Here is a 23324-nt window from a genome sequence, read left to right as displayed (position 1 = left end):
GTGTGTGTGTGTGTGTGTGTGTGTGTGTGTGTGTGTGTGTGTGTGTGTGTGTGCGCGTGTGTGTGCGCTTGTGTGTGTGTGCGCGTGTGTGTGCGCTTGTGTGTGTGTGCGTGTGCGTGTGCGTGCGTGTGTGTGTGTGCGTGCGTGCGTGCGTTTGTGTGTGTGTGTGAGTCACAGAGAGTCTGCTGCTGAGCCTGTCCATGCCGCTTTGTGAGAGACGTTGTGCCAGGAGGAAGCAGCTTCAGTTTCCTCACACTGTTAACTCAAGCAACACCAAAGCATATGTTACTCTTGTAGTGTGTGACTACTTGTCTCTTTAGCTTTTTGCCTGAGCGAATGTCCAGATAACTACCCACAGCCTCGAGACATGAACAGCTTGTAATTTGATGTATAAAAGAAAAAAACACACCCAAACAATAAAAGGAAAGCCGTGATTTAAAGAAAAACAGTCAGGCTATGTAGCATTGAACCATATCCAACATAAACAACCAACATGTAGCACGTCATCCGGAGCAGCGCAGGCCTGGGCCATTGTGCTTTGCAGCTGGCAGAGGATTTGCGCTGTGTCGTTGTGCTTTGTTAACGGTGGGTGTGGGCCGATCATCCATACTTACCCTCTGCCAGATCTCAGAACCCTGCCAAGATGCAATTCGTAGACGTTGTATTCTCTCTCACCTCTTACTATGTTTTCTACACTTTGCCTGGCGAATCAGCTCTTTGGCATTTTGTTTTGTGCACGAGACATCAAAACTCTGTTTTATATGCTGACCCAGCACAGAGTTGTGCATAATTGCTAAGTAGAAGAAAAAGTATTCATGTTTTTTCCACATTTTGGGAGTATGGTCTGCTCCAAATGAGTCATTTTGTAGAGCCATCTTTTGCTGTAATTACAGCTGCAAGTTTAAATAGGTATGTTACCACCAGCTTTCCATCTCAAGAGATTTAAATGGCTGTGCATTCTTGTTTGCAAAATGCCTCAAGCTCATTCAGATTGGATGCAGAATGCCCTGCCATAGATTCTTCTTTGGATTTGAGGTTTGAAACTTGGCTGTGCCATTCTAACACCTGAACACGGCACTTTGACCTAAACCAATCAGTAACTCTAGCTGTAGGTGTTTTACTCATCTTCCTGTTGAAAGGTGAACATCCATGTCAACTGATGTTTAATTTCCATTGGTCTTTTGTAGCCTCTAACAGGTTTTCTTTTAGGACTTCCCTATACCTAACTCCATCCCTCTTCACATCAGCTCACATCACTCCGTCTGTCACTGCTAAACAAAACATATCCACAATACTGCCATCACTGTGGTTTTTATCAGGCAGATCAACCATTTCTAAATGTTTGCATGGCTTATGGTAAACTTTAAATAGGACTTTGTTTTGCTATTTTCAACGACTGTTGAATTCTTGCCCATCTTCCATAAAGACCAAAACAGTGAAGTTCACAGCAGATTTTCCCACTTAAGCTGTGGATCTCTACAAATCATTCATCACCTCTTGGTTGCTTGTTTGATTCTTGCCCTGTCTGCCAGTTTAATTGGATCGCCATGTCTTGGATTAAATAGTCCTCATTGAGTCATTCCAAGCTTGACATACAGATTTATGACCTAACTCTGCTTTGAACTTCTCCACGACTTAATCTCTGACCTTTCTGTTGTTCTTGGTCCTCATTCTGTGTTCACTGATGTTCTCCAATAGAATCCTTCACAAAACAACTGTAATTATTTTGGGTTGAAAATGTGAAATAGCTCAAGGGATATCAATAAATACTTTTGCAATTCTCAGTAAGGATGCCATTTGAATAATATCTGGCTTTAACACATAGATAACTGATTTGTTTTTTTTTTGTTTTTTTACCAGCCAAATGAGATAAAAACTACATTTCAAGACTTGACACTGCAGTCATTTTGCTGAATTGTTGCTGACGGTTTTGCTCAATCAGCCAAAGTTTGAGTTTGAATAAAAAGCAGCGGCTTAATGTATAATTTCTAGTGCACTGAAAGGTACAATTTATATGATAGAATTTAGAAATAAAACTTTGATGTTTTCATATTTGTTTATCTAAAATGACTACATCAGTGTATCCATCTTACATGTTCATTTTATCTTGGCTTCCTCATACAGAATCATTTCACTCAGTTATGACCATTTATGAAAGCAGGGTCCCACCAAGAAGGGGATTGATTTGAGAAAAACTGAAGGAAAAAAAAAATCGCTTGACAGAAACTAAAATGAACCTTAAAGGAAGCAGGAGTGTTTGGCTGGAAGCTTTCCTCATTCATTAGCCTTACAGACGCATAACAGGATGAACTACATCTGCACCCCACTCCACTCCAACCTTCCCTTCTCTCTGCTTCTCTGCTCTTGAATTGCACCTTACCCACTTCCATCCCCCTATCCAACTTCCCTTTCCTCTGCTTCTTTTTTTTCATGCTCATTTATCTTCTGGCTCCCGTTGGCATCCCCTCCTCCAGCGAGGCTGAGTTAATTGGCTGTTAACTGCAGTGAAGGACAGAGTCTGGGCTCATTTGGAGTCTTTTTGCAACTGTAATTTGAAACCTTGGTTTAAATATATATATAAAAAAAACAATAACAATGCTTTCATAATCTGTAACTGTTCATTTAAACCACCCAGTGGACTGAGATGACCCAGTATGCAGTGGGATAAATACTCTCCAGACAGATGAGCGTTAATGTGACTGTCTGTTGTCTGGTTTCCCAGCGTCTCCGCGGCATTCTGTGGCTCTGTGTGCTGCTTGATGTGCTTCGGTGTATGTATGTCTGAATGCACACGTGTGTGATGATATGAAGGCTCTTCTGTTCAGCCTGTCATTTTTCCCGGCTCTCATCCATCCGTGTCTCTGCAGCTGCTGCTCCTGTGAATGGTTGTTGCTGGCACAACACGGCAGCACTCTTTGGGGACAATAATTAGCTGCCTGAATTAATGACACGCAAACAAAAAAAAAAACTCCACTTCATTTATTCTGCCTGTCTGCGTGCTTTTGTTGTAAATGTTTATGTTTAAAAGAGCCACAACTGTTCATATGCAATAAAAGAGACTGCCCCGTAATGACGTGCAACTGAAGCTGCAGCGTTTGTTGTTGCGATTCGTAGTCTGTGTTTGTGAATGTTGGCATGTAGGTGTGGGTGTGTGCGTGCGTGTGCGTGTGTGTGCGTGATTGTGCTTGCGTGTGCGTGCGTGTGCGTGCGCGTGCGTGTGTGTGTGTGTGTGTGTGTGTGTGTGGACAGGCTTTCTGAGTTATGCTGCTGTGCGGATCTTCCTTCACATCCCTTTCTATCACCTTGAATTACCTCAGCTAGATTTTTAAAGCCTAAAAATGATGAGCTAAAGCAACAAAAAAAAAGACTCCACATAGCACAGAGCATATGCTATTTAAATAAATATGAAAATGTCCCATGCTGTCAGCTATTTGCATAATACATAAAATCTATTGCGTGAGCCTGTAAGTAAATTTTTGATGTTTGTTTCTCATAGATTATTCTGAGGAATGTTCTAAATCTTTCTAAAGCTATCTGGAACATAGCTGCTGCTGTGTTGTCAGCCCAATACTAATTAATATTTTAAGGTTCCATAAAGCACAATAAAAACTCCAGTGTGAATTACAAGAGGGATCATACAAAAAAAGGAAAGAATCAGTATCTAAAGTTGTTTGTAAGGAGAGTTTTCCACAACAACCTTCACTTCATATTTCACTCAGTTCCAGTTGTAAGTGGGATTGCCTGATTATTGTGCTCAGTCACCAGGGTAACCGTCATGTTTGCTTCCTCGTCTGTTTTTTCCATTATTTTATATGTCCACCTTGCTATTTTCTTCCTTCTCACCAATGTTTTGTAGTCTTTTACTTTAATTTGTTTATATCAGCTCACACTTTTTGTACTTAAGTGTTCAAATCTCACATATAATTTGATCAAGATGTATATTATTTTCTGAAAACTTTACCCAATTTTAGAGGGTTATTTTTCAGACCTGTGTTTTACCCATTTAGTTTGTGTAAAAATGACAGACTACATCCTCTGATCAATCTAAAATAACATTAAGAAGCATTTTGTTGGTAGATATTATTAAAAAAGAGTCATAAACCCACATTTCCTTGCATGATATTTTGATCAAAATATGTTAATTATTTTATTCCTTTATTTTTAAAGCAGGTAGGAATTATTCATGACAGACACTGATTGAAACATGAATGGTACAAAATTATGCACCACACATGTCTTTGTTTTTCAGAATAAAAAAATTTAAGTAAGAAATTACCAAAACAACAAAGTGACTAACACCTGTATTGTGATAAAATATAACTACCTAGGAAATTTCTCAGAACAATTTCAATTATCATCTAGTTTAGTACTGTAGGAACGTAACTGTGTAAAGAATTGTGATTTATCATTAGGATGATAAATTACACTCAACACAAAAATAAAAAACTGATTTATACTTCGTGGCAGTTCGTTACCAGAAAAAAACGCTCATCTCTTAACACTAAATTAATAACAAATAATAATGTTTATAAAACATAAGAACGAGATTACGGATACAAGCAGCCGAAATGGGTTTCCTCCGCAGGGTGGCTGGGCTCTCCCTTAGAGACAGGGTGAGAAGCTCGGTCATCCGGGAGGGACTCAGAGTAGAGCCGCTGCTCCTCCACGTCGAAAGGAGCCAGTTGAGGTGGCTCGGGCATCTGGTCAGGATGCCTCCTGGACGCCTCCCTGGTGAGGTGTTTCGGGCACGTCCCACCGGGAAGAGGCCTCGGGGAAGACCCAGGACACGCAGGAGGGACAATGTCTCTTGGCTGGCCTGGGAACGCCTTGGGGTTCCCCCGGAGGAGCTGGAAGAAGTGGCTGGGGAGAGAGAAGTCTGGGCCTCCCTTCTGAAGCTGCTGCCCCCGCGACCCGACCCCGGATAAGCAGCAGAAACTGGATGGATAGATGGAAAACATAAGCTCTTTTGAATTCTGATTATCTGGTTAGACACAAGAAATACATAGTTGGTAAATTTTGCAAAAATAAAAATCAGATGTTTACTTTATGTCACTTGGTTACGAGAAAATGCGCTCGTCTCTTAGCAACAGATGAACAACAAATGTTATTGTTAAAAAAAAACAAGATTTCCTCTGCACTTTTGAAGTACTACTTATTTTATAGTATAAGAATTCTGCAGTTGGCAAATTTTGCAGAATTGAGAAAATGCTTTGGTTTTTTTTTCATTGGTGATAAATATATTATAAAACATACATTCAACACAAAAGTAAATATCTGATTTATACTTTGTGGCAGTTTGTTACCAGAAAAAAAAGCTAATCTCTTAACACCAAATTAATAACAAGAAATATTGTTGTTTATAAAACATAAGCTCTTACTGCTTATCTGCACAAGAAATCTATAGTTGGTAAATTTAGCAAAAGTAAACCCAGATGTTTCCTTCGTGGCACTTGGTTACCAGAAAACACCCTCATCTCTTAGCAACAGATTAACAACAAATTTTATCGTTCAAAAACCATAAGATTTCCTCTGTTCTTTTGAAGTACCACTTATACCATCTAAGAATTCTGTCCATCCATCCATTTTCTTTACACCCTTGTCCCTTAATGGGGTCGGGAGGGTTGCTGGTGCCTATCTCCAGCTAACGTTCCGGGCGAGAGGTGGGGTCACCCTGGACAGGTCGCCACTCTGTCGCAGGGCAACACAGAGACACACAGGACAAAGAACCATGCACACACACATACACTGACACCTAGGGACAATTTGGAGAGGCCAATTAACCTGACAGTCATGTTTTTGGACTGTGAGAGGAAACCGGAGTACCAGGAGAAAACCCACGCAGGCACAGGGAGAACATGCAAACTGTGCAGAAAGACCGGGGCTGGGAATCGAACCCAGAACCTTCTTGCTGCAAGGCAACAGCTCTACAAACTGCACCACTGTGCAGCCCTCTCAAGGAATTCTGCAGTTTGGCAGAAAAGTCAAAATGGTTTATTTTTGTTTGTTTTTTTGTTTTTTTTTTTGTTTGCTTTTTTTTTGGTCATTGATGGAAAATATATTACAAAACAGACATTTAACACAAAAGTAAAAATCTGATTTATACTTTGTGGCACTTGGTTACCAGAAAAAAAAGCTAATCTTTTAACACCAAATTAAAAACAAGTAATATTATTGTTTATAAAACATAAGCTCTTTTGAAATACTGCTTGTCTGCATAGACACAAGAAATCTACATTTGGTAAATTTTGCAAAAGTAAAAATCTGATGTTATAATTTTGAATTAATTTTTATCTTTAGCACAAAAATATGTACATATTTTAAAGCCACTGGCACCCAGGCCTAAACTAAACAAACAGTCAGAAAGAGTCAGAAACCAGGGTAAAAGTAATTAGCAATACAAACATTCAGCAACATTTTTCTCAGCATGTTGCTGTGAGAATCCATCAAGCAGCCTGAATATCTTATTTGCATCCAATATGTGTATTCATGATTCTTTGACTATATTGCATGCAAACAAGCTCTTGCAATTTTAATGCAACAGACACTAATAATGTGACGACAATATTTGCGATGTATTGTGCAGCCCTGCATGGCAGCTATGTTAATATTGACTTAAACAACGAGCCTCCACAATTTGTATGTGTAACTTGCACAATTTTGGAGTTGTAGTGGGGAGCAGTAGCATTTTGTCTATAAGTACACCAGACGATTTTACTTCATTTTAATAATTACATACTCAAACTCTTGGGTTGTGTTTTTTTAACATTATAGAAGAGTCTGATTGCAGGTGTGTAAAGCTTTAGTCCTTAAATCTTGGCAGAGCGCTGAGGCACAGTGCTGGCTGGTGAAATGGTTGTGTCACATCACCTATATTATTCTGTCATTTCCACACATATGTTCTCCTGTCAGAATGGATAACTCCATTTTATTCAGTTCCGCCCTTTTTCAGAGCTGTCAGAAATTTTCATTTCATCAGTATTCCTCTACAGAAATATTTGTCCATAAACTGAATATAATAATACCCATTTCCTCTGAACACAACATCTATATGCTAAAGAGTAGATTTTATATGCTGGAAAATAGAACATAATGACTGAAAATCACCTGCAAAAGGATATGTTTTAAACAGCAGTAGCCTCAAGAACAGACATACATATCATCTGAAAGAATAAATAAAGGCTGCACTTTTATCATATTTATATGTAAAATAGTGATTCCTAGTTGCATTGTAAAGGAGGCTGTCAGCAATTTAGAGATTGCAATGCAAATCTAAAGTGTAACTGTTTATCTGGGTCAGAGATCAGAGCTGTTCCAGTCTGGAGCCAGGCCTGGTGGAGTCTTCCTTTGAAAACGTCTCATGGAAATGTCTACTCAGCTGGATTTGCAGCTCAAAACAATACGGGGCGGCATGGCAAAAGTGTTTGACCTCTGACCATTTTTTTATGTTTTTTTTTTTTTTTTTTTCCAAGCTGAAATGTTTCAGACTATCAACTAAATTTAAAATGAGGAAACAGCTGACCTCAGTAAATATGAAAAGATGTTTTCAAGTGAACAAAACTGACCAAAGCAATCTAGCACAATCTCAACATTTGGTTAATCAACTGTACTGTGGCAAAGGTACACTGCATGCAAACAGGAATGTGATGTAATTTCTATGTAAAACACTCATTGCCATGCAAGGTTGGCAAAATATTAAGCTTAATATTAAGCTGAATTTGAGGATCTGAAAAAAAATAAGTGTAATGAAAAGCAAAAACAGCTAAAATCTGTAAGGGATCTAAAACTTTTCATGCTCATGTACCTTTAAAATTCAACGTATCAAAGGTTTCTAATGAGGGTAAACTGTTCTGCCATCCAAACGGCAGGTGCTTTTAAAGATCTTTTCCGCTTTCTTTTGTTCCTACTTTTCTTTCAGGATGATAACTGGGGAGAGACCACAACAGCTGTTACAGGAACATCTGAGCTCAGCATCTCCCAAGAGGAAGTGGTCGGCCTCGGAAAAGAGATACAGGATCGAACACAGGGCTTCCGCCGATATCTCCCCCTGGCTGTGGGCTCATGTGTGGGTCTGCTGGTGCTGGCCACACCCTTGGTCTTCCTGCTTCTCCCGGTCGTAATGTGGCCAGACAGACTGCAGGCTTGTGGCGCAGCTTGCGAGGGCCTCTTCCTTTCCATCTCCTTCAAAATCCTGATCCTCCTGGTTGCGGTTTGGGCCTTGTTCCTGAGGCCGAGCCGGGCCTGCCTGCCCAGAGTGTGTGTGTATCGGGCCTTTCTCACCACCCTCACATTGCTGCTCACCATGTCCTACTGGCTTTTCTACGGGGTCCGGATTCTAGATGCACAGGTGGGCTCCACACAATGCCATTATTGTTGTTAAATATCCTGTTATATGGCATTCACAACCAACCGAAGTATTTTTTCACACTTCAAACAGCAAAGAAGTTTCAATATATCAGTTATATTGAAGACCACTATTATTCTTTACATGTTTCATACAGGAATACAATGTATATTGATCCTTATTGTTTTTATAATAGAGAGCTGGCTTGAGGATTTCAGATTTGAAACTGCAGATTACTCCCTGTAGCTTCAGAAACGGAAAGTTAAACAAGTTGGGTGTTTGATGCAGAGAAAAAAAAATGTCTTCAATCCCCAGTGCTTTCTGGTTTGGGGTTTACAATTATACAGTACTCCTCCTGCCATGGTAGCCTGCCAGGACCTCCTGGGGAGCGAGGATGCTGCTGAGTGTAGTAGAGGCAGAGTAAACACGGAGGGTGGTTGCCAGCTACTGGCAGGCAGAACTGTTGGCTCAGAAACATTAGCAAAGATAATATTTACTGTGTAAAGAAAAACTGAATGAGACAGTACCTGCAACTTTGTAGGGAAAAGAGAGTTCTCATTTTGAAAAGCAAAATTACTAATTATAGTTGTAATGACTGTCACAGCTGGACTCGACCATGACTTATTGCAGATACTAAGCTCACATTGGGGTAACTCTCATTAGCAAAATGTATTACAATAAAACAATGAACATTGTTCAACATTTTTTTCCTACTGAGGTTATTCCTCAATAGATACAGATTATTTCTCTTGCTTCTTTCTGTCACAATTAAATATTTCGAGTCGACAAATAAATGTTAATTAAAAAAAACTCCATTAAGTTTATTGGAAATTCTTGTGTGATTTAATCAGGATGAAGATTACCATGGCATCGTCCAGTTTGCCGTATCTCTGGTGGACTCCCAGCTGTTCGTTCACTACCTAGCAGTCGTACTGCTGGAGCTCCGTCACCTCCGACCCTGCTACAGCGTGTGCATCATCCGCTCCACAGACGGAGAGACACGCCACTACAACATTGGACAGCTGAGGTACACACACACGCACACACACACACACACACTCAAGGCCGATGTTATAATCAGAAAAATGACCTACAATGACTCTGGAGACAAATTCTTCAGCCTGATTTCTTCTGTGAATACGGCCTCTCAGTGGAGTCCACACTGAGACACACGATGGCAAGTCGCTACGCACTTCTTGCTGAAGTATGAGTGTAATCGGAGGCTCATGTCTGCAGGGAAGACTGGCACAGGCTGTAATCAAGTTACTCAAGAGTCTTGTTAGTGAGTCAAGGAGTTTGGGGGAGGACTGACAGCTGAGGACACGGTGCTCATTATGTCTTATTCTGGCAAGAAGAATTGTATTAATGTAAGGTTCATAAACTTAACAGTTTATAATAAGTCTAATTGGCTCCAAATGGGTTTTTGATGAATGGTATTGTGGGCCTGAGCAGCTTGGTATGCCCTCATGCCTTACTTTGTTAGAACTTGTGTTAACTGGCAGAAAAATGTGGCATTCACTGTACACACAAAGCTCACTGAATAGTTTTAGGAGGTAAAACCGAAGTGAATTGAGTTTGCAATTTATATGTAGTCTTGAAACAAGTTCTCCACTTTTCATTTTGTCACAAGACTATGCACACCCCTTGAACTTTTCTTTATTTCTTCGCAGTACAACCACAAATCCAAAGTTGCATCAAATAGTGCAGAATTGTTGTCATTCTGATTGCACTTTTGAAGTGGAATGAGAATGATTAAAGATTTTGAACATCTTTAATTTCTACAAAAAATGTGAAAACTACTACATGTGCCCCATTAAATATTGACTATTTTTTAATCAGTTCAAGTTAATTCAGACCCTTATTTCTAATTGATTTCCTGTCGAGAGCCTCCCCCACCTGAGCTGTGGATCTCGGCTGCTTCTCTGATCAGTGCTCGCCTTACCTAACCTTTTATTTACTTGTCATTTTAAATTGTAGAACACAGAAAAAGAATCATTTACGTCAAGATGATGTAAATATTTTGTTATACATTGTGATAGGTTATTTATCAGATTCAGATAAAAATCTGATAAATATCTCTAATTCATTTACTGTAACAATCCAAAGCCACATTATAAACAGATGCTTTGTTACTGAATTTCAGGCCAAGATTAGGAAATCAGATCAAATGCAAACTTGTATTTATATTTATATTTTCTCATTCTTCTGTCACACAGCATTCAACGAGCTGCTTTGACCATCCTGGAATATTATTACAGAGACTTTCCTTTGCACAACCCTGCCCTGCTCTCTGCCTCTAAACACAGAACTGCCAAACACCTGGCTGGGCTAAAGGTCTACAACGTGGACGGTAGGTCACCTCAAATGTGACAGAAACTTTCCTGTCCAGTAATGGCAATTAATTTTGTGACATACATAATTTCTTAATAGACCGTTTGGAGGATTACATACACGGACTGTATTTGTGGGTCGAAGTAATACTTACATGAAATACATTAAAAGTGAAATCTACAAATGGTGTTGCCCTACGATTAACTGGTGACGAGTCTATGGATGAATAAATGAATGCTTCACTGCAGCAGTAAATTGTTTTTCTGTGACCAAATGTTGTAATATAATAAAACTAAGCTAATAGTCTTTTTCCTTTTAATTTGGGAGCCATTTTAAACTTCAGTATTAGCTGGTTTTGTTTGAAAAAATAAATGATCAGTTGCAAAAGTAAAATGAGAGAAAAAGTTGCGAAAATCCAAAGATAAAGAAGATCAGTTCCAACAGGTTCAACAAAGAATAAAAGATGATTTAAGACTTTTACGCCACATTTTATTTCATGGTTTAGCTGCTTCATCTTTGCCACCTCAGTATAAAGATCATAGTGCATTTCCTGCTCACTTTCACTGCAGCACCTTGTTGCACTTTAACATATTATTCCCTATAACTAGTGTCACATATTGTACTCTCTCCTGCATCTGAAAGGATCTTCCACTCACTGCCCATTAATCCTCCACCCACTGCAGAGCTCTGGATTTCTTGATCCTTCGCAGCGATATAGTGTGGATGGAATACAGTGTCCTCGTAGTAATCTTCCCCCAACCCTATCGGAGCATAACGGAAAGCCCTCTAGGGGGCCGTGGAGTTTCATGCCTTAAATAATTCATCAGAGAAATGCTCGTTTCTCACATTCTCCTACATCTCTCCTTCCTCCGCTCAGCCTGTCTGCAGCTCCGCCTGTTCTGTCCCTTTTTAACTTTCCTGTCAACCCCCACGCATGGCTCATTCTTCCCTGCTCCATTCATCCACAGTCACTACTCTTATTATAGCACGTATAAGTAGGCCAGGAGGTAAAGAGGGTGATGTTTTTTTTATGTAGAAAATGCACAATAAATAGGATGAAGCACCTATTTTTCATCACTGCATTTGGCGTCTTTTTCTGAATTGCAGATGCGTCAACACTCGCATATGCAGATCAGGTTATTAATGATTTATACCCTCACCTGACCTGTAGCATTACCACCTCCCCCTAACTTTACTGATCCGCATGCTTGAAAAAAACAAAAACAAATGCACCCACATTAATAGCTGATGAAATTCAGTTCCATTACAAGTTTCATTACGCAAACCATTAAACGCAGTGAATTCATCAGACATGGACATTAACCTTTGATGTACACATTATGTTAATTTACTTTAAGCCACACCCAATGAGATGCTTTCCGTAACAATTTAAAGGAAAGTTACCTTTATCTTTTGCTATTAATAAAACAATCCGCAAGTTAGACTGGAAGAATGTCCCAAATATTAACATACAGAGTCCTGAAAACCTGTTTTCTCAAAACTTAGATGAGCATAATCCCGACCAGAAAAATTCATACTCATTCATTAGTTGTCCACCTTCTATGATTACATCTGATTTCTCTGTTGTTTTCTGAGTTGTTTTCTCGATGCCCATTCATCACTGGTGTGAGGTCCACCACCAGAGATGACAGGTCAGGAAGCTACTTTGATATAATCAGTTTACCTCTGTTCTCTCCTGGCTTTTAGCCCCAGGGAGTACGGCTGCAGCTCAGCCCAGCAATGGAAATCAGTCACGGCCCATGGTTACACCTGCCACCAAACGCAAAGACAACGCGCACAGTGAGCTATACTATGAGGAGGCAGACTATGAGAGGAGAGTCCGCAAGCGAAGAGCCAGGTAAGAGTCAACGTCAAACCAACGTACGTTTATAATACATTTTCAACAGACCGGGCCTTTGGAGAAAAACTCTGGGCAAAAATTTTCCTAATTAGTCCTGGAAACCAAAACGTTGCAGGACATTGTCCCAGTGGTGGCACAGATTCTCTAACAGCCGTTTCCAAATCCAGTGTTGCAGATCCACTGAGAGCGGGTTTCTCTTCCACCCAAATGTAACAGGATTTATGTTTCGGGGGGTTTGGGAAAAAGGGATAAGTCAGAGTCCTTTTTCTAATGAGGTCACAAAATATAACACAGACAGAAATAGTGACAGAGTCTATTGTGGAAAAATGTTCGTGGAAAACCTGAACTTAAATTAGAACAATCAAAGTTAGACACATACTGCTACTATTTATGCACATTATAATCAAAAAGCCTCTGGTAAAGAGTGGTTAAATGAGCTGTATGATTAATGTTAATAAAATCATTATAATATACCAGAAAATAAACCTTTGGTCTATCGTACATCTGTGTTATTCTCTACCGTATCACAAGTGTCTTGGGTCAAGATCAGTGTTTTAAAAATTACACAAATAGCCGTATGTAAAAGTAATTCCCATATCTGTGGTTTTAATCAGGCTGGTGGTCGCCGTTGAGGAGGCCTTCACTCATGTCCGGCGCATGAAGAAAGAAGACGAGAACGCAGCACCGTCTGACATCATGGATGTTCGTGAAGCCGCTCTGGCCGTATTTCCCTCGATGGCTCGTTCCCTGCAGAAATACCTCCGCACCACCAGGAGGCAGCACTGCCACAGCATGGAGAGCATCCAGAAGCATCTGGCTTTTTGCCTAGTGAATAACATGAGTCCTAAGGTCAGTCTGGTTTATGTGTGTTGTCATGTTGGACAGGATTATTGAAACTTTGAATGAAATACCTGCTTAACGAACACTTTCACTTTCTGTCAAGCTGTTAATTTAAATTACACCAAGTATTTTCATCCCATACTGAGTATGGCTGTAACTTTGTTTTTCCCTTGTGTCCAGGCCTTCCTTGAGGCATACCTCGCTCCCGGTCCAACCCTGCTGTACGGCCCCGAGCGCTGGATGGCCGATCAGTGGACTTTGATCAGCGAAGCTTCAGTCACCAGCGGCATTAAGGAGGGAACAGAGTTCCTGTTGAAGTGTCTCGATTTTAGTTTAGCAGTCACAGTCAAAGGCATCCCTTACATTCGTTTGACTGAAGAGTACATTGACCCCAAATCTCACAGGTTTATACTGCTGCTCCAATCAGAAACATCTGTTTAGTAGTGACGCAGTGCAGCGGTGCTGCTGCTCTGTAAAACACAGAACTTTTGCAGTTGTCCAGCTGAATTTTTCCAAGGAAAACATTTTGTACCGTTTTTGTACTTATGCGTGTTGTTTTTCACATTGACATGTTGTAGTCATCTGGACTGGACTGGAATGAGGACGAAGGGTTGAAAAGCATTTCTTTCTGAAAGCATTTGCAAGGCTCACTTTAGTTATTCTTCCATGCACTACAGGTGACATCTGCAGAGCCTTTGAAAAGCATTACTGTTGAACTTTTTAACATTTTTTAATATTTTAACCACAAATTCCAGTTTATTTCATAGGGATGTTATGTAGCAGGTAAAATATTACACAATTATCATATGAAATGAAAAGAATACACGACTTTCAATTTTAGCTAAATGCATTTGGAGTCATAACAGCTCAGTAAATAGGCTACTTTGTCCAACATGTTGAATATAAAAATTCAAATATTTTGCAGTGTGTCTTCACAGCTCGGCACATTTGGGAAATTCTTGCTTCTTCAAATTAGCTCAGATTCAGTCAGACTGGATGGAGAACAAGTTTCAGAATTAGGACAAAAGAGGGATTACAGCATGTTCACAGCTTTTTCAAAGAGGTTCACATTGGAGTCTGTCTTAAGCAATTCAATATAAAGTTCATTCTTTTTACCTTATCACTGTCAAAAGGTCTTGAGTTATCTCCCATTAGAAGCCACACTATTTGTAATCTTTTGATGTGGTTGTGATAAATTCTTGTTTCGGGCTTTTGAAGGCTTTTCAATGCTCTTTGAATTTTAGCTGTTTTTCAAAGTCCAAAGGAAAGTTTTGAAGGAATATCTGAGAAGTATTTATCAAGGCAACCTTAAAAGATCACCCCTTACTGAAAAGGAAAATGTAAAAAAAAAAAGTGTGGTTATTTGATACTTTTGCACAGTGCTTTACTCCTTTAATAGTAGCAGTTATTATTTATAACACCCTGTATTACAGATGTATGTACAGTATTTATATGTAAATATTCTTTATCCCATTTAACTTTTTATACAAAATTGTGCATTGATTGCTTGATAACTTTTTTATTTTGTGATTTTTTTTTTTTTTTTTTTTACCAGTTTGTTTATGTATGGAATATTTGATGAGACACCTGGATCACAAATAATTAAAGACATGCAAGTATTAGATCTGACATGAGTCTAATGAATGGAAAGCAAAGCACAGTCCAGCTGAATACTAATGTTCCAGTCAGTAGATTATGGAAAGACATGCTTGGCTACTCTGGTTGAGTGATGTGTCAATGGATTAGAAAGAGGACATCCAAGATGTTAGAAGACATATCCAGCCTTGATGAAAGTTTTTAAACTTAAAATCTATTTAGCAGATTGTTCAGTGAGGAAAAGGGAATCATGGGAGAAATAACTTGGGAGTTCTGACCAGCATTATCACTCTGATGTCAGTACTGCCATTTCTCTCTCAGTAGCAGTGTCACAAACATGCCCTACTTTATGTTCTCAAACTGTGCCATCATTTTGTAAACTTATAGCAGCTGAAAGTCATACTTTTCCACACACTCTTAATTCATGTTTTGCTCTCGGTGGTTTAGTTAATATAACTTTCAAACCCTTATTTAATGAAAACGGTCAAGTCTGTAAGGACTTGATTTGTATGGTTTGCTTTTAAAGCCAACATGCAATTTTCCTACGCAGCCTTGCTAGGTCTATAAAAGTGTGGAATTGTATTTTTTAATTTTTCCCAAGTTTGAAAAAGCATGGTGAAATGAGAATTCAGATTATCGAAAGCTTACATTTCTAGTCTTTAAATGATACAGATCTTAATATCTGGTAAATAAAGGGTCTTTTAAGTTTGGTCTGGTACATCCTAACTTGAATGTTTGTCCAACTCATTGGTAATTTTGGTCTTGGAGTTACTAGAGAAACAGATAAAAAAAACAAATGCACACAAAATTAATAAGAGTAATTTCACTTCTAGATATTTATGTTTCTGTGTTTAAATCTGCGCATAAATCTCTTTCTTTAATGGTAATCCAGTCAAGATTTGGCAGTATTATAGTCCATAATCGATCTGTTTGCCCAGATGCAAAAAAAGTCATATCTAAAATAGTAAAAACCATAATAAAATAGCACATTTTTCTCCAGTAAAAGTGTACTTCCCTACAACCATAATGGTCTGGATGCTAATTGTGAAAGAGCTCTGTTAGCTTTGCGATGAAGTGTATTTTGTTCTTGTCCTTTGACCTTCAGTTGCTAGTTTTCTTGAAGCTAAGATGTGTATTGTTTTGTTATTTTGGACAACAAGTTGTTTACAACAAAGAGATTGTTTTGGGACGAGAACACTTACTCTCTTTTCCTGCATGGTTGAATTTTTTAGGAAAGTAAGAGTGCTCACTCCATTATTTTCTGTAGCAAATAAGTGACCACAAACCTATTCAACATATCTACTCATGTTAAAATCGTGATTTTATTTATTTATTTTTTTTGGCAATACATTTTGTGGATGTTCTCTGTTTACAAAACCGGGCAGCCACACTTTGTGGTTCCAGAGGACATGTCCGAATATCGTAGTTCATTTCCTGTTTCCTGTTTAACATTAAAAACATTCCTTAAAATATTTTTGAAGTGGACCATTTGTACTCTTAAACTGCCATTTGCTAAAGCAATTATTGAAGATGAATATTGAGTTTGAAATTGACTGAGCAGTGTCAGTATTGCTTTTGTGGTTCATCTGATACATTACTGCCACCTGTCTACCAAGATTGGAAGAGCATCCTGAGAGTCTACCTTGACTTTTGACGTGTGGGGATACTTGTTCTGTTTTTGTTTGTTTGTTTGTTTTTTTTTTTTATTTATGAGGTTGGGGATGTTGTAATATCTTGAAGTGTTGCTGTGTTCAGAGAAAGTGTAGTTTTGTTTAGGAGCGTTACACACGTGCCTCGGTTATATACTGCGTTTTTAGAACCTGTGCAAGTGTCTGTTTATGTTAACATGGACAAAACCTGAGTAAAGAGACTGATTTCCCATATTTATGCAACTTACATGTCATGAGCTCCAGTTTCCCTGTCAAACCCTGTTTTATACAACAAACATGTAAAACACAGCCAAAATGGCAAAGTTTGTAAAAAAAAAATAAAAATAACGAAATAAAATAAATATTTGTACTGATCTCTTAAGTCCTTTGATCCTCTTCCTGTCTTGTGTAATTTTGTTTAATTTTTCCATGACAAAAGGAAGCAGTGTGTTTGCGTTCTGGCTTACAATACACCTATCTGTATTATTCACAATTAGATCCCCATTAAACACAGARGTTATTGATTTGGAGGCTTACAAAGTCATAACTTTATTTTGGCCTTTCCAAATCATCTTTCATTTGAGAAAAACAAATCATGTTAGCGATTCTATTTTGCTTCAGGAAAAGATTAATTTGATTTAWTGTCAAGCAGTAACAACAGATTAAATGTCATTTTATACAGCRTATTGTTTCTTCTTGTTAAATTTTATTATATAATTATGAACTAAACGCCATTTTACCATTTAAAGAGACTCGCTTGAACCAATCATCTTCTGTGTATCAGCTGCATTAAAAAAGTTGTGTGAAACATTAAACCAGGKGAGAAAAAAGTCTTGATTTGTTCGCCTGCTGTAAAGATGAACGCAAAAACCTGAACAATCACAGCGAAAGTACCAACTACAAGCAACGCAATGRCAGACTAAGACTGCAGTTTGCAACAGGAGAAACTGACGTCAACACCATTTATTATGAAGAGTCAAATTCATATCCRTTAAACATGTCCCTCATGAACACGTTTACGTATTTCTATATTCAACCCTGCTCACAGAGGTATTTACATGTTCAAAAATTGTGCTGATGAATATTAAAGGTTAAAATAAGTTAAAAAGATTCGCAGGCACCGATTCAGATGATATACAGTCACGTTTTAGTCCAAAGTTGTACAGCAGGACTGATGGAGGAAGAGCCAACTTCAAGGCAGTTAGTTATTCATTATCATCATCGTCGTCGTCGTCATCATCCTCATCATCCTCATCATCTTCATTGTCTTCATCCTCATCATCATCGGCGTTATCATCATCGTCGTCGTCGTCGTTGTCGTCATCATCATCATCATCATCATCATCATCATCTTCGGTGTTTACCTTGCCAGAAAGAACGTCTTCAATCCAGTCCTCCAGCTGCGTCGCCGTGGGCAGGTCCTCCTCATCCTCCATTTCCAACCACACACTGTCTGCCTGCGCTCACGTTCAAAAGGTTAAAACTGTGTCAGGAAATGTTGGTTTTTTATTCTGAACATCATGTTTGACGTTCGGGTTCGGGAACTTACATCTGTAACATTGACAAYGCCGATCTGCGGTCTGAACAGATCCACCTTAAAGGTCTTCTCCCAGTAAGGAATCAGCTGGAAGGAGTCAGAAAGAGGAGATCTAATTGTTTTGCCTCTGCTCTCTGCTTCACTCACAGTTACTCTGACGAAGGAGGCATCAGGCTCACCAGGGGGAAGTCATCAGGGTCGATCCAGATGATACTGAGGTCAGGAAGGTGAGTGTTATCTCTGGCAACCTCCTTTAGGATCTCTAAGAACTCATAACCATCTGGAAAGCAGGAATTTTGTTGTTACTGTTTAGTTTCTTTAAAAATATATTACATTTATAAATATATTTTGAGATACAATCTTAAGTCACTATTTTTTCTTCTTAGTTTAGACCTGTTTTTATTGTTTATGTTCTTAAAGATGTAGATCTCCAACCTATTCAGATTATATCATATAAACTATCATTTTCCACAATGTTACGTAATCTTACCTGGGTCCTCTTCCTCTGCAAAAGCCACAATGTGGATTCCCTCAATATCATCCTCCTGAAAAGAAAAGAGAAAGGTTCAACGCTAGCTGCTAAAAAAAAAAAAAAACATAAAGTAAGATTAATAGTTTTGCTGATCTCTGACCCAGGTCTCAAACATATCTTCTGCACGCAGCTTTCTCAGAGTTGGTCTGGTGGCACAGAAACACAACATCGCACGTCAAATCATATCACACMGCAGAATTGAGGTTGCAAATAGTTTAAAGCATGAAATAAATCGAGGTAAATCCACAGTTTACCGCCTGTGCTCTGTTATGAAGTCCACCAGCTCCTTCTCGGAGTGCGGCCTTCCTGGGACGGTGACGGGCTCCTCCATGAAGGGCTCATAGAAGTCCACCTCGTTCAACTTCAGGGTCAGTTCTTTGGCCACCTTAACCAACAGAGGCAGATCAGTCAACTGTAACAGGTTCCCAATGATGACAACCTTTCATACTCTGTTTGACACTTACAGATTTTTCAAATGTGGCGAAGAATTTAATGTAGGGCTGGAAGTGCTCTGCAGCCTCTTTGAATGCTTCGTAATCTAAAAACAAAAACGCCAGATAAAGTGTRCGCAGCTCAGAGCAGAAGTATTTATAGTAAAGGAAGCATGTTTATTGTCRTGTCCTCTTCTTTAGTTGCAGATCAGCTTGTCCTTTGCACATCAGGGAGCGGAAATAGCTCATCCTTGACCTCAGTGTGGTTCTCCCACAGATGGCCAGATGGGATAAAGCTCCAGCACAGCTCTGACTGTGTACTAGACTCAGTTTCTACTGTTTTGGTCAAATAACACTTTTATAAMAAATTTATATTCCTCTTAAATTGCGGTGGTGTTAGTAGAGGCACATTTCTCACATCTCAGAAAAGYTTTTGACCAGTATAGTTACTACACAAGTGTARTTTTGATTTTCCTAGGAAAATCTGAACTGTTTGGGGTCCTGTTTGTCAATTTAATGTATGAATACAAAACTATGAAAAAATCCCTGGAGATGAGAGGATTAAAATCTATTTTTACTCCAATCAAATCAAAGAAATTCCTTTGCAAAGCTACCTAAACAAGCAAGATGTTCAGGCTGAAACTCACGTTCAGAGTCTTCACTCTTGAAGTAGCCAACGATGCGGATGTCCTCCTCCATTCTGTCAAAGGCTTTCAGCTCCAAAGCGTTCTCTATGACCTCCACTGGCTCCTCCAAAAGCTAAAGAGAGARGCCRAAGCAAAAAGCTTGGAGAGTGACCTGTGTGGACTCGTAACTGCGACCAGCACTGATCTGAACCCAAAGTTGGAAATATGCTCTSAAACAAATCTGCTCACATCCAGCAAGAACTCCACCAGAACATTCGCAGACAGCAAACCATCRAACTCGATCACTCTGTCATCTTTAAAAACATACACACTTCCCTCCTCCTCCAAGCCTGCAATTAAAAGAAAAACAATTACAGACAAAAAGAAGGGTAAATATCTTCAATTATATTCATCTTGCTATAATAAAGAAAAAAATGTTCTCACCCAGTTTYTTTGCAACTTTTGCGTCTTTGACTGAGTCGACCATCCCAAACCCGATGTCCTTCTCCTCCATGACCTGAGCAACAAGCTGAAAGTCGAGGAAGAAATATTAGGGAGAGTTAAAGTGAAAGAAAAGATCCACAGTCTCTGCACGAAGACAAACAAATCTGAACAAAGCTCCAAGATCACAGAAGATCGTTGGCAGCCTGACAGGTGCTGCAGGATAGAGGCAGAAAGATATAGTTACATAATCGCTCAGTCTGCCTTGTTCTAAATATAACCGCAGTCAGAGCATACAGCATATAATTGTTCTGGTATTTGTCATGTATAGTACAGGARCTTTTTTTGGTGTTTGGCCTCCCCATGCAACAGGGAAGGGAACATACTGGTAAAGTGCTGCTGGGAGGGCTTGCAAAATGGTGGATTTCCAGTTGGGTTAATACACACATGAATACGTAACTCCAATTTGCAATGCGCTGAACGGTTCTTAACCAGATATTAGTGGTTTCTACAAACTCATCAGATGTTTCTTCTACTGCATGAAAAGAATTTGACTTTTGTTGCATCTTTTTCTTGCAACATTTGGAAATTAAATCGCAAAACATGGTAACTTTTTTTTATTTTTTTCGCTTGGCTTAATTTAGTTTCCATGTAAACTGAACTGTGGAGCCTGAAAGAGATATCAGAAAAACTAAACAAAAGAAAAACAGAATAGGTAACAAAGCAATATTGGGGTTCCTGTAAACYTGCTTGTAAATGATTGCTTGTGTTTACATACTTAAATGTGACACCAGAAGCTCAGAGAATCATCATATGTCTGAAAAATGTGTTTTGATTGATTATCTTAAAAGTCACTTCCCACCAATTTACACCAATTCCACTGAAGAGCAAGATGTTTTCCTGAAAAAATTATTTTTACATATTTTTTTTTCACTGTTGGCAGGTGTGAGCAGGTTTTAAACAGACACAATAAACAGAAAAACCAAAACTAAACAGTTTTTGTAAATCCTAATTATATCGGAGTCTAAAGTGGTGCAGCGCCACTTAGGAGAAGTGATCACCTAAACCAGGTTGAGAAGTGGTTACACACTTTAGTTATTATGTTCTTCCTTCCTTGTAGCTGCATGGAAAAAGGCCCAGCTTGCTGCTGCAAGTTGTTCTTTATAAGATGTTCTTTAAAAGTACAAAGGTACCAATGTCACCAATCATTGTACAAACAGAGTTTAAATGCAACATCTGTTCTTACTCACTGCAGTCAATGTCTGTTGATATTATCCTGTAGCCTTTTTTTTTATTCTCTGGAAAGTAATTTAAAACTCAGACATGTTTTTCGTGCGTTGCATACCGTCATTATTTATAATAAATATTTTGTATTAATATTTTTTGAAGACAGAGATAAAATACATATATGTTAGAAAAATCAGTTTTGCTACAAATTCAGGTGCTTGAAGGGGTGAAGCTAGCTGCTGTCTTATTAACCGTTTGGACAAAATGTCTTTTGTGKCAAGAAAATTAAGAGATTGCAATATATGAAACAACAATAGTAAGTMGGTGAGATGATTGTTGAGCATTCAACATACTAATGTAGATATTGTGATGAAATGTGGTGGTTTTCAAGCATTTGCAGAGTAATGAGTTTACTTGAGCTTTGGACTTGAACTATTTTCTTCTAAAAGAATAATACATTTTTTTATTGGGATATTCCCATTGATTATTATATTTTTCTATTTAAATGTTAGTGTTTTTTTGTTTTATTGATTCCTTATTTGTACATTGTTTCTTACAATCTTACACCCTTTCCTGCTGCAATAGGGCACATTTTCCTGCTAAGGGAAACATAAAAAGACTGTTATATTCTAATCATTAAATTTTTGTTGGCTTAGCCTTAAATTACTGTTTGAACACTACACTCACAGTMACGGTTAGAMAAATTCCTTACATGAGATTTAATGGCTGCCTGATAATAGCTGATCTGCCCCACCTGTGCAGGGAAGCTATTAGCAGGAGTTCAAATTACCTCCTGCAGGTCAAAGAGGAGCCCTGCTTTAGCTTTGTCCTGTGAGACAAGGCCATTTTGTGCTAAACATTAAGAACCATTTAATCCAGAAATCAGTTTGTGACTGGGGCCAGAATATTAGATTTGGGGGTGGGGGATTTTAGGTATTGTATTGCAGACAAGAATGTTGTGACCTTTAGCTGTTAAATACTGCAGATCTCTGGTTCTGAACAGAGCAGCGCCACAGGGTGAAAAGAGCTCATATACTTCTATGGGATGGAGACGCTGTGAATTAGGGTGAAACAACCTCAAGTGACAGCAATGCATCTTACCGGATAACTGGGCATTCATAGAGTACACACTGACCTTCAGGAGTATTCCTCGTATAGATAGATAAAAACCCACAGATAATCATCTCCTATCTGTGGGTTTCCAGCTTACTGGAGCACAAACATGGACCTTTATATGTCACATATCATTTAATTCTGTACCACATCCACTCGCCTCTTTCTCTTTTCTCAATTTGCCAATGACTACCCTCCTTCTCATGCTTTACCTCCAGTACTAGCTCGGTCATCTGGTGTTGTTTCTGCAGCTCTTTATTGTCCGGCACGTTCTCGTGGTAGAACAAACAGAGCATGCTGTGCTTCTTCAGGGCCTTCTTGTAATTCTTGTCACTGATGTCGAGAACCCGGTCCTTCCCGTCGTACTGGGGGAACTCCAGGCCCTTCTCAGCCGGCGTCACACTCACAAAGCTCAGGCAAGGGAGCAGGAACAACCACAGGGAAAACATGGTCCACGGCTWACCATCCACCCACACAGAGCGTGACTTGGTTTCGGAAGATGAAGCTGCACAACTGGAGAAGTCAGATGACAACTGCCTGGGAAAGGATGGAAGAACGTGAGAAATCTCTGCAGACGGATTTAGAAGGCAAAAGAAAGTCTGTCGGCTCAAGTTTTTAGCATGCCGAGAGAAATCTCAAAACTTCTTAGGAAACTCTTTCCCCCGCTGCGTGATTCCTTCCTCACRGCTTCCTGTGGACACAAAGAGGAGAGGAGCGCGATCAGGCCTGCGATGTGCTCTGGGTGGTTATACCATACATAGTCGAGCTTCTCTTCCCCTACTGGAGCAGGACAGGCCCA

At 39.1% G+C, this 23324-nt stretch overlaps 2 protein-coding genes across 2 annotated transcripts in view; one reads left to right on the top strand and one right to left on the bottom strand.

The window, feature by feature from the left end:
* LOC103459411 (vang-like protein 1) overlaps nucleotides 1-17466 on the top strand; it is a 26566-nt gene extending 9100 nt beyond the window's left edge. Inside the window, exons 4-9 of the mRNA XM_008400934.2 lie at nucleotides 7916-8344; nucleotides 9193-9368; nucleotides 10558-10691; nucleotides 12380-12530; nucleotides 13148-13382; nucleotides 13554-17466. Coding sequence (XP_008399156.1) covers nucleotides 7916-8344; nucleotides 9193-9368; nucleotides 10558-10691; nucleotides 12380-12530; nucleotides 13148-13382; nucleotides 13554-13814 — 1386 coding nt within the window. The 3' untranslated portion in view covers nucleotides 13815-17466. The remainder of the gene's footprint in view (nucleotides 1-7915; nucleotides 8345-9192; nucleotides 9369-10557; nucleotides 10692-12379; nucleotides 12531-13147; nucleotides 13383-13553) is intronic.
* A 100-nt stretch (nucleotides 17467-17566) lies between these two features.
* casq2 (calsequestrin 2) lies at nucleotides 17567-23324 on the bottom strand. Its single transcript, XM_008400953.2, has 11 exons — nucleotides 22738-23324; nucleotides 20189-20273; nucleotides 19994-20094; nucleotides 19766-19877; nucleotides 19152-19225; nucleotides 18942-19072; nucleotides 18788-18833; nucleotides 18646-18700; nucleotides 18335-18435; nucleotides 18168-18242; nucleotides 17567-18075 (listed from the first exon to the last, which is right to left on the bottom strand). Exons 1-11 carry the CDS (start codon nucleotides 22972-22974, stop codon nucleotides 17824-17826), a joined length of 1269 nt encoding a protein of 422 aa, XP_008399175.1. The 5' UTR covers nucleotides 22975-23324; the 3' UTR covers nucleotides 17567-17823.

This window comes from Poecilia reticulata, linkage group LG2 (assembly GCF_000633615.1).
Source record: "Poecilia reticulata strain Guanapo linkage group LG2, Guppy_female_1.0+MT, whole genome shotgun sequence".
In the NCBI taxonomy this organism is placed as follows: domain Eukaryota; kingdom Metazoa; phylum Chordata; class Actinopteri; order Cyprinodontiformes; family Poeciliidae; genus Poecilia; species Poecilia reticulata.
Note: the sequence above shows the minus strand (reverse complement) of the source record. Positions and strands in the feature narration are given on the sequence as shown.